The sequence below is a fragment of the Labrus bergylta genome, chromosome 12 (assembly GCF_963930695.1).
Source record: "Labrus bergylta chromosome 12, fLabBer1.1, whole genome shotgun sequence".
NCBI lineage: Eukaryota > Metazoa > Chordata > Actinopteri > Labriformes > Labridae > Labrus > Labrus bergylta.
Genome location: NC_089206.1, coordinates 8,387,725 through 8,401,829, shown reverse-complemented (window position 1 = coordinate 8,401,829; position 14,105 = coordinate 8,387,725). Strand labels below are relative to the sequence as shown.

Here is a 14,105-nt window from a genome sequence, read left to right as displayed (position 1 = left end):
TCCTGAGGGTGGTCTCTCATTTAATTATGTAAATAATGTGAATCTTTACCCTGTTGACAATAGTCGGGATTCTGGACCAATCACACGCAAGACCTGAGAGACAACTTGAAATACCATCAAAACCCAACATTCTGGTTCATATGTCAACATGTTTTTGACTAAATGATTTAAGTAAACACCAACGCAAATGAGGCATTAAGACTAAGCAGTAAAGAAGTGTACATTTTGTAGAAGTAATCGATGCATAAGAGCTTAAAAATTTTGAAATCTATTTGAAATATTTTAGGTTGATTTAAAGGGAAAATGGAATTTCCCTCAAATCTAAAGGCAGTAACAACAATGGGGAACACAGGAGGGTCTGAAATGTAGTTTTGTTTTCACACTGTGCCACACCTCCGACATTCCTTTGTGGATTGTTTTGTATTGATAGAACCGCTACAGAGAGAGACGGAAAATGAGTGGAGGAGAGAGCGGAGTAGATATGAATCAAAGGGCCAACCTGCAGCTGATGCGTTAAGGACTGTAGCCTCTGTGTACTGGGCGCTTGAACGTCCCACGTAAATGAAACAAGTCTTTTTTCCTACCACGAGGGTAAACCATAAAAAAACTTTCTAGATCTGTTGTGTTAAGATGGTTCCAGTGATACCTGATGGGGAAAATATTGAATAGATTGTACAAGATCATTCATTCTGGAATATTTTAAACTGAGGTTAGCAGATCTTTTTGTATGCATCATAATAAGAAAGCACATGTAACAAACCTTTACCCTGTGTTTGAGAAGTGGCAGGCATTAAATCCATTTGCTGTGGATATGACCCTTGGACACAGGAACCTGGGAGATCACATATTTAGTCCTTGGGAACACACTATCCAAAGAACATAGAAATGACCCCTTACAAAGCTACACTCGACCCATCGTTATATACAAACCATCCACACCCCAAAGCATGAAACACACAAAAAGAGAAGCAAAACTATTTTATTACAAGTTGTGGAAATGTAGCTAGCTTTACATGTGAGAGTGCAGTTAACAGCAGTAAACATACAGTACATCATTACAAAGACATTCACTGTTTAGTCGTGGATGCTGCTGCTGTCTGGATATTTTGGAAAATATAAGATGAACATCAGCAACTTAAATAAACTCATAAAGTAATGTAAACAAAAAGGGAACAAAGCTCAAAGGGAGGCTACTAAACAAGACAGAGTTTGTTTTGCTAGTCCGTAAGGACACTTAAGACTATCGCAGTATGAATGCTTCAAAGAGAAACTGCCTCTACCTCTCTATGTAAACCACAGTCTATTTATCTCAGACAGCCATGACCTGTTTGGACCCAGACACAGGAGGCAGAGAGGGTATGCAAGTTATAAGATATAAGCATGACTAATAAATGCGATAGAAGCATAATGGTATTACAATCATGAGTGAAAGATGGTGAACAATCAGGCATGTGTTCCTCTTCTCTGCTGCGTTCACTGACTGTCTTTGGTACAATACTTTCACTGGGTGAGCATGACTCAGCGTTTGAGTTGTTGTTGTTCTGCTCTGTTCTTGTTACTCTTTTTTTTATTCCATTTTCCATCCTGACAAATTAAGATCTATTTCATATAGACATGGAGCTACATCATCAGTTATGTTCAAAGAAATATCCCCGTTCATATTTTTTTTTGCTCCCTCTAAAACTGACATGGTCCCACATCTCAAATAAAACATGGAAATCTGCTGGGAATGTATGAATTTATTAAAAATAAAAAATAAAGTATTATAGGCCCATTTAAGACATCAGCATAAATTACTAATGCTATTTTAAATAGCCGATGAATTGGCTCCAAGAAATAATTCTATACCTGAAATATAGACAATTTTCTTTAAATAGCTAAATGCTACCTCAATGGATCCACATGGTGGAAACGCCTCTTTCCTTAAAGACACTGCAGTGTTGGAACATGACACAGCTCACTTACCCTGCTGCAAACTCTCCTACTCTCCTACATCTACTCCTCCCTCATCTCTTCACAGTTCACAGTCTGTGAGGGTTGACCCATTTATAAGTGCCTTCATAGCGAAATCCAACCCTCTTCGCGAGGTCGTCCGCCTCGGTTGGGCCACGGCTGAGAAGAAAGAAAAAACAATCACAATCCACACCCTGCATTTAGTTTTTCTTTCAATAGGGCGGAGTGAACTACATCTCTTACCTTCCATATTTGTAAGGAATGGGTTTGGGCTTCTCTCGCTCTATCTGATGAAGAAGAGGCGTAAAGATCCTCCATGCTTCCCTTAGTTCATCACTGTGAAAACAAACAGTTCAACATGTGATAGAAGACATTATGATCCCTTATGTAGTGTAAAAACATGAAGAGTTCTTTATGATCAAGGTTTTCCTTTAATGCTGAGACAGAAAGAAAGATGCACTATGTCGCCATCTAGTGGAATTAACCGTTAGCTCACATAAAGCAACATTGCAGCTTGCTTTACTACACAGGTTTAAGCTTACAAAAAGTAACATGAGAAGATAGTAGAGGGAAACAAAGACACACCTGCGTACAAAGTGCATCTGACTGCCACAGAAAACATCCAGGATGAGGCGTTCGTAAGCGTCTGGGAGCTTCACATCCTGAACAGGGGAGACAAATTTCACATAATTATTTTTTTAAACTAGAAAAATACTGCCAAGACACGGAAGATTAAAGTAATAGGGAGCCAGGGGGAGAAACAAAACTTAGTGTTACTTTTACTTGTTACTTTACAGAAAAAAAATCCTCCAAAATATTTGAGACTTTTTTTCTCCTAAATTTGTGACCTTCAGTTTAGAGTTTCAGATTTTTTTTTTTAAACAAAATAATTTCACAGAAAATATCTTTTCTTTTTTTCTTCTTGTAAAACTACTACCTTGGTCTCATTATCTAAAAATAATATTTGCATTGATTTTCTACATTCATCTTGGAAACTGATTTTTTTTTTTTTTTCCTTTTCATATTACATCACATGGTCTTTTCTTTGCCATATCCAGTTTGCCTTTTGGAACCTGCCTTGTATCTACTCTTGTAGGTGAGGTCCAGCTCAGTTTCCTCTGGGCTAAAGTAGACGCCGGGTTTCTTGCTCATCATTTTGGCGTAGATGGCCTCGTTCGGCTGCACGCGCATCACCAGCTCATTCCTGCGACACGTATCTCCGAATATGTCCCCCGGTACGTCTGTGAACTGCAGCCGCACCTCGGCTTTCCTCTCATTCAGAGCTTTTCCACAGCGGAGGATGAAAGGGACACCTGAGGACGGATGATCATTACAAAGGGCTGTGGATAATGGGAGATCAGTAGGACTTTGTTCTGTGAAGGGCACATTTGTTTACCATCCCAGCGCTCGTTGTGCACGTAGAGCACAGCGGCGGTGAAGGTGGCCTGAGTCGATCCTTTTGGAACTGTAGGATCATCGAGGTAACCCAGTTTTGCGTCCCCCTCACCCTCTGGATCCCCCACATACTGGCCGAGAACAACGTCCGACATTGATGCTGGAGCGATGCACTTCAACACCTTCACCTACAAAGAGAGCATGAGAGAACAGGTGTCCTCTGTTTACACGTTCAGAATAATAAACCATCGTATGAACACTCTCTCTCTTCACTTGAAGCATTTGATGAGTGTGTTGAGCCCATACCTTTTCATCTCTGACATCATCCGAGCTGGTGGATGCTGGTTTCTCCATGGCAACCAGGCAGAGCATCTGGAGTAAGTGGTTCTGCATGACATCGCTGATGAAGACAAAGGAAACAGGTGGTCAAACAAACAACGGAGAAAAGGATGTGATGGCTGTGGTCACATTCCTTTAAATCAAAACTGATCCTGTGTTGGTGCTTGTTAAATTAAAAGAGGGAACAGTTTATGTATGCTAACTAAATGTAGAATTCATGAGCAGTATGTCGACAACTAAGAAATGGTAAAAATAATGTTTCTTTTTAATGTGCCATCTCACCGGATGATGCCAAAATCATCAAAGTATCCTCCTCGTCCCTGAGTGCCAAAGGGTTCTTTAAAGGTGAGAACCACACAGGCCACACTGTCCCTGTTCCAGATTGGCCCGAAGATACGATTCCCAAACCTGAGAAAGAACACACACGTAATCTCATCATGTGCACAGCGTGAACAGACGGCTGTTCATGACAACATGTAGACACATTTGTCCAATGCTCTGGATGCTGACTGGTGTTTTCTTTGCCGGATTTTCACTGAAAATTTTCTGAACCACAAACCAGCTGAAAATGAGGCATGCACAATCTTTTGCTTTAGATACACAGTATCCTAATGTATCCTATTAAAACAATTACTTTGCAAGAAATCACATTGAATGACCATATACTGTACATCTGTCCCCAGCTTTACCTCATTGTAAAAGAAAAAAAACAGAAAAACACAAATTTAATGTTTATTTGGTTAAAGAATGTGTCATTGTTCTGAGAAAGGCTATTAATAGAAACAAGGTTGAAACGAGTGCTGCACTGGGTCAGAAAATGGAGAGGAATCAGGTGCTCTTCAAGAACGGAACAGAAGTCAAAGAGCTTATAAATAAATGACTGTCCTGATGACAAATAAAGTTTGTTGTGAAGAAATGGCAGTCTGAGCTTAAAGTCCGAGGCACTCTGATGCAATATATGCATCAGAGTCATTTATTTAAAGGCTATTAAAATCTTGCGTATCTTGTCTTGTAAAATGTTTTTATCCTAAATTATTTTTCTCCCGTTCACTTAATTTCACTTTAGTTAATTTACTATATAATCCAACTATCTCGTCCTTATTTTATAGTTTTAATGGATTGTAACTTTTCATTGGTTTATTGAACAGTTAAAATCAACCTTCTTCTGCTGCTGGATTGCTACCTCTTTCGGGGTTTCCAGGTTGACGGGATGTATTCGGCAGAAATCTCCCGACATGTTCACCAATCATTTTATTTCAAAGTATGAAATGATCATTCAAGACCACTCACTCCTAAAAGAAAGAAATCCACTGCATACACTCTCCAGAAACTAGATTCATTTTCTTCAGTGTGACGTCCAACCCAGAATGCTCCGTTATCACTCTGTTGTTATATTTACTGTTATTAAATTTAATATTCCGTCTCGCTGTTTACAACTTAGTCACTTTAAACTTAATCACCAGCAAAATGTGTTCCCTTTCACAGCATTTCACAATGTCCTATTATACAATCACAATCTTAACGAGGCCTCATAAAAGAATGAAATACTGATGAAACCTTAAAAAGGCTTTCTCACCTGAGCACCATGAGGTTCTGCACCATCTCCTTGCCAAGATAGTGATCGATACGGTAGATTTGGTCCTCGGTGAAGAGAGTGGAGAGGTGAGTGGACAGCTCCTCAGAGCTCTGAAGGTCATGTCCAAACGGCTTCTCTACGATCACCCTGTTCCAGCCTCTGCACAACACACAAGGAGAACATCAGTCACACCGGGGGGGGGGGGGGGGGGGGGCACAGCAGGCTCAGGCCTTTCTGCACATCTTGGGTTTCTCTTTACTATAGAGTTGGAAAAATATGCAAAGCAAAGATATGAAAAAAATAACACAGACATGCAGGTGATGAAGGTTATAATATACAGGTTGTGTTTAATCTGTTTCAGAGAGCCTTTGATACAGCTGAATTATTCATCTGAAGGATTTAGGTCGTGGTGCTGTTGAACTCTAACAAATTATTAAGAGAAGTTTGTCATTTGTTATTTTACCCCCATGGAACTAAATGGAGAAGAGAATACTAGAAACAACCTCCACTGCTGCACTGATGGAGAAAACAAAAACTTCCATATCGAAGCTAATACTGCAAACAGACTTCTAAATGTATAATCAATACAAGTGCTGCTCTGCTAGGACCACATCAGGCAGGTTATTTCTGTGTGCCCTAAGGCCAGACACACACTGTATGACTGTAGAAATGTCATGCTGGAATGTCAACTCACTCAGTACGAGTGAACAGTTAACAACGCCAACCGAAGCTCACACTCTGCGGTCCGACTGTCAAGCACGACCTGAGTGCTCCCACTGTACATGTTACATCAGGACTGAGTATTGACAAGTGTCAAAGTTTCCTTGGAAAACTCCCACAGACAGGAGTTGAAGTCAGATCTGTGTGTATGTAAGTTGCCTCATGCACGACGTCAATGCAAACGCCGTCAGAAGCGCTCTCTCATCGCCAACAAACACCAGTCAACTAGATAGATAAATCATTACAAAAAATCCCTGCGAGCTGAAGTTCTGCAGCCATGTCCAACCAATTTTCCTGTTCATATTTTTTGTGATAGTAGAGGGAAGACATGTCAAACAGGCATGTCTGCTGATGCTGACAGTTTGCGCAATCAGGGTGAAGAGGCCTGAAGTCAGGGGGTCGGCTCGTGGCTCTGCTCTCACTGTGTGAGTCAATGTAGAGTCGTCCGGCCAAAATTTCAAACATGTCAGAAATTCAGCCAACCAGTTTAAGGCAGCGGATTGGGCTGTGATATCACCCCACGCCTCCTCCCCCTGTTCACTACGTGGCAAAGAGCGCTCGATCAACGTGAAGTAATCAGTCGTGTGACTCAAAAGTCAGGTCAGAATCAGCTTGAAATGACACAGGGGAAAACCAGCCTGTAAGAAACCGACCCACATAGCTTCGTAAAAATTTAAAGATTTGACTTTGACTATGGGGATTTGGAAAAAACGTAAAATGAAAAAAATAAAAAACGGCTTCACAGTACACCAGGTTACATCAAAAGAGCTCAAAGATACACTATGACTAGTGATGGGACTAAATATTGATACAACAATTTACCATTGTCCTGAATAGTGTGATAGAACTACAGAATCACTGGTGCCAAACATCTGTGTTGTAAGAAAAAAAAAAAAATCATATGGCAATCTAAACAGGTTTCCCTGCCATAAGACTCACTACTTCATAGCTCCTCAAGGGGGCGCTTTTGGCATTAAAGACGTTAACCTGAATAGATGTAAACTGGCCAATGAAGACTTTGATGTGGGATATTAGAAGTTAAGAGATATAACGTGATAAGAGGTGAAAATAAAAGCATTAATCATGCACTTTAACTTTGAAGGGGCATTTTGAATTCTTCAAAAGATATTGTGTTCAATCATTATATGATTGTGTTGCAATAAATGAGTTATGGCAGTACTGCTGTGTGGTTATATTATCTTTATCATGGGCTGTATCGTGTATCATGAGTTACCCAGGGACTCCAGACTTCACTACTGTCTGACTTCAGAATCAGACAGTCAACATAGAAATGTAGCAGGACAGCAGATGACAGCAAAACAATAAGTAAACAGGGAGACACAGTAATGGTTTATAGGAGGGGTGAGTGTACTGACTTTGTGCTCATACAGCTCAGCTTTATGTTCTTGGTAACGTCGTGGTAGACGGTGGGCGGCAGTGCCAGGTAGAAGAGGCGGTTTGCCTCGGGTCCTCCGGGCAGAGACTGGATGTGTGTGTTGAGTTTGGAGAAGGACGCCTGGTCGGCATATTTCCCACTGATGTACGTGTTCCTGCTGAAGAAGGCCGACAACCGCTCTGCTTCTGTATCTGTCACCTTTACACATACAGAGATTTTGATCAAATCAAATGATAAAATGCAGCGCATGTGTGAGGAAAAAACTAAAGTCATCAGAAGATTACCAGGACCAGAAGACTTAAAAATACATAAACCATGAGTGATGGAAATTTTTCTGCGTTTCTAAAAAGACTTGCTGTCCGACCGGGCTAATGATATATTCCCGGTTAAGAGCTGTCACAGTGTAAACCTGAAATTACTTATTTTTTTGACACTTGATGGCAGCAATTACATAAAATCCCCTTCTTAGTTGACATAGTGAATTATTTCAAACATCTATTATTTACACAACTGGTGCTTCAAGAGCAGAGTAAACAATCATTTGGAGCCCTGCTTGTCACCTGATAAATGTGGGTCCAGTATTTACTGTTCAGGCCTCCAGCAGACTATGAGGGAATTTCAGACTCTTTAGCTGCCAAAGAGTTCAATATGTCGAAAACCTAAATTAAAGTAGTTCATCAGCTAATGGATAACTTAAGACTGTTTGCTGTTTGTGGGGTTAGCAGGTAATTCTTGGATTTAAAATGTTTTCATTTTTAAAAATGTAATCTCAAAGGGTCCAGGTTTACCTTCAGGTACGGCATGCAAGCAGCTCGAATGGCATCGACTGTCAAGTCCGAGCGGGCAAAGCCCACAAAATATGTCTGTTCGGGAAGGAGGCCATCTCTGAACAACCACCTGGTTAGAGAACAGATAAACATGCAGCTTATTATCATTAAACCCCACTTCAGAAGATCCAGATTAGAGGAGAGTGTCTGCTTCACGGGGGTCAAAAGTTCACTCACCAAAGAGTCGGGTAGATTTTCTTCTTAGCCAGATCCCCCTACAGGTGCAAACACACAATCAGACAAATTCATTTTAAAAACACAGGTCACCAACAGTACACAATCATCAAGTGTTGATGCTAAGACTTTAATTACTGTTACTGCATGTTTATATGGCGCACTATGACAAGGTGGTCATTCTTTTTCCCTGACACAAAGGTGTTAAGATGTCACTTTACTACAGGTCACACCATCTCACAACTGGTAAGTAGGCTGCTTTGGCTCATTGGGGACTTGCACAACCTCAGTAATTCCACTGAATGTAAATTCATGGATAAACAGTCGAGAGATAAAAGCTTGACTACAGACACAGGATGTTAAATAATCGTACTATTCCAAAATCCTCCGTTCCAATTTATGAAATGTGAATATTTCCTTTTCTCTCCTCGCTGACATGAAAATGAATATCTCCAGGGACAACAGGTCTGAGAATGTCATTGTTGGTTTTGAGAAATCTTTTGAAGTTTAAATAATTGACCAATAGGAAATTAATAAAGTGATTAATCAGTATTGACATTTAGTCGCAGTCTTTATGGTAATCTTTAGTGGCACACTTGGGATAAGAAGTTAGTAATTCACTTGAGCCGATCTGGTACACACATCGTCTAACAACATCAGCAAAAGGGCAAGCATGTCAAACTTTTCATAACACAAGCCAGAACTAATGTATATCAGTTGATAAATGTGTGGTCTTTCTTTTTTTTTTGAGAAACATTTAGTGGAGAACAACTGCAGCGACACACACACACACACATATCCACAAAACAAGCCTAACCAGAGTGAGATTGCTATCCAGCCTGCCCTGACCTGCCTGTGCACGGCAATGAAAGAAAAACGCTGACTGTTAGTGACATTGCAAAAATTTGCAACAGCGCCACACTCCTCTAACAAGCACAACAAAGCAAGAGAACGGAGGATATAACCAAATTGACCACTGATGTGACACTAGATTATCAAAACAACTAATACAATACCATTTTCTTTTTAATAAGAAAATTTAAAAATGTGAGTCCGGAATTAAGTTCCCATGTCCTCACAGATACAAGCATGATCCTATGAGGTTGTGTTTTATAGACAACAGTCATTAGCATGCCTCATTTAGATTGTAGAAACACTTGAACGCAGAGAGACAAATGGAAAGGCTGAAGCCGTGAAAGAGGAGAAAACGCAAAGAGGAAACGTTTGTGAAAAAGAAATGAGGAAACAAGTCTAAAAAGTTTCCGAATGCCTGAAATGTTTTTTTACTTCCTGAACCAGAGCACTCTGAAGAAACAGTAAACAGATAGAGAAGGCAGCTCTTCTTCCATTGCAATGAGTGTTTATTTACAATTCAACTTGATTCAGCAGTAAAGGGTAATTTGACAAAGAAACGCAAAAAAAAAAAAAAAAGGGTTTCTGCAGAAGAGAAAGTAAGACCTTATAAATAATCTGTTTGGAAACTGAGTCTGATATTTCACATCCTACTGAAATGATAAGCCAAGAGGAAGTTTCAGGTTTTTCATGTCTCAATGTAAGGCTGACCGGGCGGTGATGGTTTGCATAAGATTGCTAAAATCAGTTTAAACACTTCCTTAATCACAGAATGTGCAATTTTTGGAAGAATTTCAAAAGATTATTTCACACTTTCAAACAAATTAAGGAGAACGACTCTCATCAAAAGGGGCTTGACCGTAACAGGCAAGATAATAATAATTAAACTCCCCGAAAAATTATAAACATGCAACTGGTTGACCAAAAAGCTTCTTAACTACACATTTCATTTTGTTTGGTGAGGATTGCACCTGACCAGTAGCTCTTTCATTGCATTTATACATTTGCATCGCATTTAAAAGTTTGACTGAGTAGACGATGACGATGACTTGTCTGTTTGGACAGTAACGGTGCTGTGAAAAAGAATTTCCCCTCGGGGACAATAAAGTCTAAAGTCTAAAAGTCTAAAGTCTTCCCCTTGGCTCACCGATGCTCCCATGATGATGAAGACGTGAGCATCTGACTGTAGGAACTTTTCATCTTCATGAAGCTCCTTCCTCAGCTCCCCGAACACCTCAGAGCGAGAGAGGGGAATGCTCATTTTTTCTAAAAAAAAAAAACATACCAAAAAGAAAATAAAGTAAGAACACATTTTTACATGTTAAACCAAAAATCACAAATACAATAACAAGACAGACTCAACCAATTAGAAGTCTACCAAAGACGGCTTTTTTTTTTTTTTTTTTTGATTGTTTGAAAGCCATAAAATATTACAATTGTCACATTCTTAAGATTTTTGCATTTTGTTAGAAACTTAAATGTCACAAAAACAATGATACTGTTTTCTATTGTTTATTTTTTTTTTTAAATGACCTTCTTCTTTAGCCAGAACTGCAGCAGTCAGCGGATTAGTAGACCGACTGGGAATCACTGCAAAAATAAATATGCAATTCATTGATTTATACAAAAATAACCACAGTTATAACCACTTGCATTGGCCCTTCACTTCCTCAATGATCCATCATTCAACAACAGGGAGGCGCTGCAGGAGCTGGATTTTTAGAATGACAAACTTAAGATTTCCTTGTGACTCATTTAAAGTTGTAACAAATGAGTCAAATCAGGAAGTGCTTTTCTTTTTCCATTTATTTCACCAATAATGTTTTCATTTCCACACTCGACCAGCAGACCTCTAAAATGCTCCATGGGCTGCATGGAGACATCAGCAGTCATAGGTGGTTACATACTTTTAACAAACCACAGGAAACATCACTTGCAGGGACTGCACGTGGATTTCTGTCAACTTGGTCACTGATTAGCTCCCACAAATAGCACACACACCGAACTATAATGATATTAGTCAAATCCTCCACCAAATCCTGTAAACAGAAGGCTCAACGTTGCAAGCCGAACACCTTGATGAAGCTGGACTCGTTCGGTTATTATATCAAGTTAACGCAGTTCTGATGTTCACGGGTTGTTGTTATTGTTGTTGTTGTTGTATAAACGATAGAAGAGGTCAGATCATGCAGATGGTGAATTTACAGCCTGTAGAGACTTCTTCACATGCTGCTGTAATGACAACATGAGTTGACAAGCAACAAGCCTGCCGTTTACAGCTAACCATTTAGCAAAAAGAGCACACAGCTTACAAGCGCTTAAAGTTACATTATGCAAAACGAAAACAGCTGCTACTCACAAGTGTGTTAACGAGATGATAACCCGGCAGATAAACCTCGAGCAAAGCCGACGACGGGATGCAGACTTTTAAACACACTCGCAGTGATAACACTTCCCGAGCTGGCGGTGCTCGGCTTTTCTTTTTTTTTTTTTTTTTTTTTTGTGCGCCCTGCCTACTTCCCTGTTCAAGTGACTAAACGAGAATTGAGAGATGTTATTGGTTTGGGAGAAACTCACCAGCGCTCGCTCGACTTCCCATCGCTGTAGAATCAAGTGACGTCACCGACGCGTTGAGTGGGCGTGGTTTAACTGTCCAACCCCCTCACGTACGTGCGTGAGAAACTAAGAGCGTGAATATTAATATATTACGGTGCGCACCTGTTTTATAGTGACAGTCTGTGGTGCGCACATATTTAAAAAAAAAAAACAGGACCCGGTCAAAAAAGTACATTTTTATATTTACAAGTGAGGTGATTATGAGAGATAACGAAAGTTTAAAAAAAATGGAGGTAAATAAGGACACAGGTTGGCATTGTTTTTACATTTATAAAAAAAAAAATGTAAAAATAAACAAATTGTACTATTTTTTTTTCCTTTAGCTCTTAAACAGGTTCGGATTTTTTGGAGTGTGTTAAAAAGAAAAAGGCGGTTCATCATGTGATTTATTTATTTATTTATCTTTCTGGTAGGAAGTATATAATAAAGAAGAAATAGGCCTATATATATATATATATACATATATATACATACAATACAATACAATACTTTAGGCTATATCTGAAGAAATCTGAGGTAGCCTATATAAATACTTTAGGCCTACTTGCCCCAGAACCATACAGAGTAAAATATATTACGATTATACCACTATATTCATTTGATAACGTAAGTTAATTTATAGATAGAGATTATAAAACAAACAATAAACAAGCAAATTATGATGTGGTTTAGAATAAGATGGAATAATCTTTTTTTTTTTTATCCCAGCAAAATACAATACAATTTGTAGTAAAAGTTAAAAAAATAATAATAATAATTTAAAATCCAACACCAAGTGGGTAAGTCTATGTCACAGTTCTTCCTTTTTCCAAGAGTCATTGTGGCATCTGCTCTCAATCTGACAGTTTTCTTTTGAAGATGTTAATATAAATGTACACTTCATTGTCTTTGTTTTCAGTTAAATGAACAGGAAATATTTGCTGCTGTGGAATAATATGAAGTTGGTGTGTTTGTGATGACTCAATAAAAAGCAATGAATAGATGAGATGAGAGTCAACTTTATTGTCATTACACATATACAAGTATAGAGTAACGAAATGAGGTTTGGCATCTCACCAGAAGTGAATATTGAGTAAGGAGGGGAAATAACCCTCAGTGTAAGTGTGATTCATTAATGTGTCTTTCAGTGCTTGGATAAAGATAGTCAACTACTGAGCACGCTCTTGCCCTGATGAAACTCAGAATCAAAACACAGTCTACACACAAAGAGATTTTTTTGTGACCGTCTTCTTGATTTGGTGATCTTAGACTGCTGAGGCCTCATATTAGCTTCAGCTGAACTTTACCAGCCATTTATGCACAGAAGGGGCATTTTGTTCCGGACTCTCATAACGTGTTTTTGAGTTGTACTGTGGGGAATCAATAACTCTTTGAATGTATATAATGTGAAATTGTACTGAGGTTAAACATCTGAACCTTGCAGAAAAACTAATGACACAATTGCATATGTGCAAATTCATGACTAGAGTCAGGTGAAGAGCCAGGTTTGGCTTAGTTTGGTTGACTTGCAGGTGCTCACATACACATGCTCTCCTGAACCTGTCAAACACTTTCCTGAAGACAGGTTCCACAGGCGGTTTTTGTGAAAGCAACAACAATGCAAACTGTAAACGAACTTTAGCGAGAATGAGGAAAAGGAAATGTTAGTGTTTCCCTGTCCAGCTTGGGGCAGTGTTGTAACATCAGTTGCTCCATAGTTTAGATGATGTAGAAATACATGTCAAAGTACCTTTGTGAAGATCCAAACTTGTTCAGGCCCTACTGTGGTTCCTTTACCTTTCAGGACACAATAATGCTTTCAGGGGTCACATGTAAACAAAAATGAATGGCAGAGCTGAGCCATATCTCTTGTCGTGATGTGTACTCAAAATACTGCAAGTAAGTAGATTTTTAAGATAGGGAAACAAAGGCACATATTCAAGTTCATCAATATTTTATTAAGTCCAAATGATACATACATGAGTTACAGGGCACTACAGCTTGTCCTTATTTAAGCATTTATTTGATTAAGGTTGAGAGCTATTGGATTTATTTATTGCTACATTTGAAATTTCGAACAGGCCTCTGGAAAAGAACATTGTTCAGGTACCAAGAAAAGCTCTTGCATTTGAATCTCTTCCTGAGTTCATGCTGCTCAGTAACATTGCCAAATGAATTCTTAAACAGAAAAAAAAAAAAGTCCAAATATAATGAGTAGGTACATGCAGCGTGTAGACTGCGCATTCATACTCACCTCTTCAAAAATAGAAGAAGCCTT

The 14,105-nt window shown here is 39.1% G+C and overlaps 1 protein-coding gene across 1 annotated transcript; it reads right to left on the bottom strand.

Annotated features, from left to right (window-relative positions):
* Window positions 1-963: 963 nt before the first annotated feature.
* Window positions 964-11,846, bottom strand: LOC109986159 (glucose-6-phosphate 1-dehydrogenase). Its single transcript, XM_065961694.1, has 13 exons — window positions 11,810-11,846; window positions 10,380-10,498; window positions 8,384-8,421; window positions 8,168-8,276; window positions 7,360-7,577; window positions 5,264-5,422; window positions 3,970-4,095; window positions 3,655-3,748; window positions 3,350-3,536; window positions 3,031-3,266; window positions 2,539-2,615; window positions 2,197-2,289; window positions 964-2,112 (listed from the first exon to the last, which is right to left on the bottom strand). Exons 1-13 carry the CDS (start codon window positions 11,829-11,831, stop codon window positions 2,022-2,024), a joined length of 1,569 nt encoding a protein of 522 aa, XP_065817766.1. The 5' UTR covers window positions 11,832-11,846; the 3' UTR covers window positions 964-2,021.
* Between the last annotated feature and the right edge of the window lie 2,259 nt (window positions 11,847-14,105).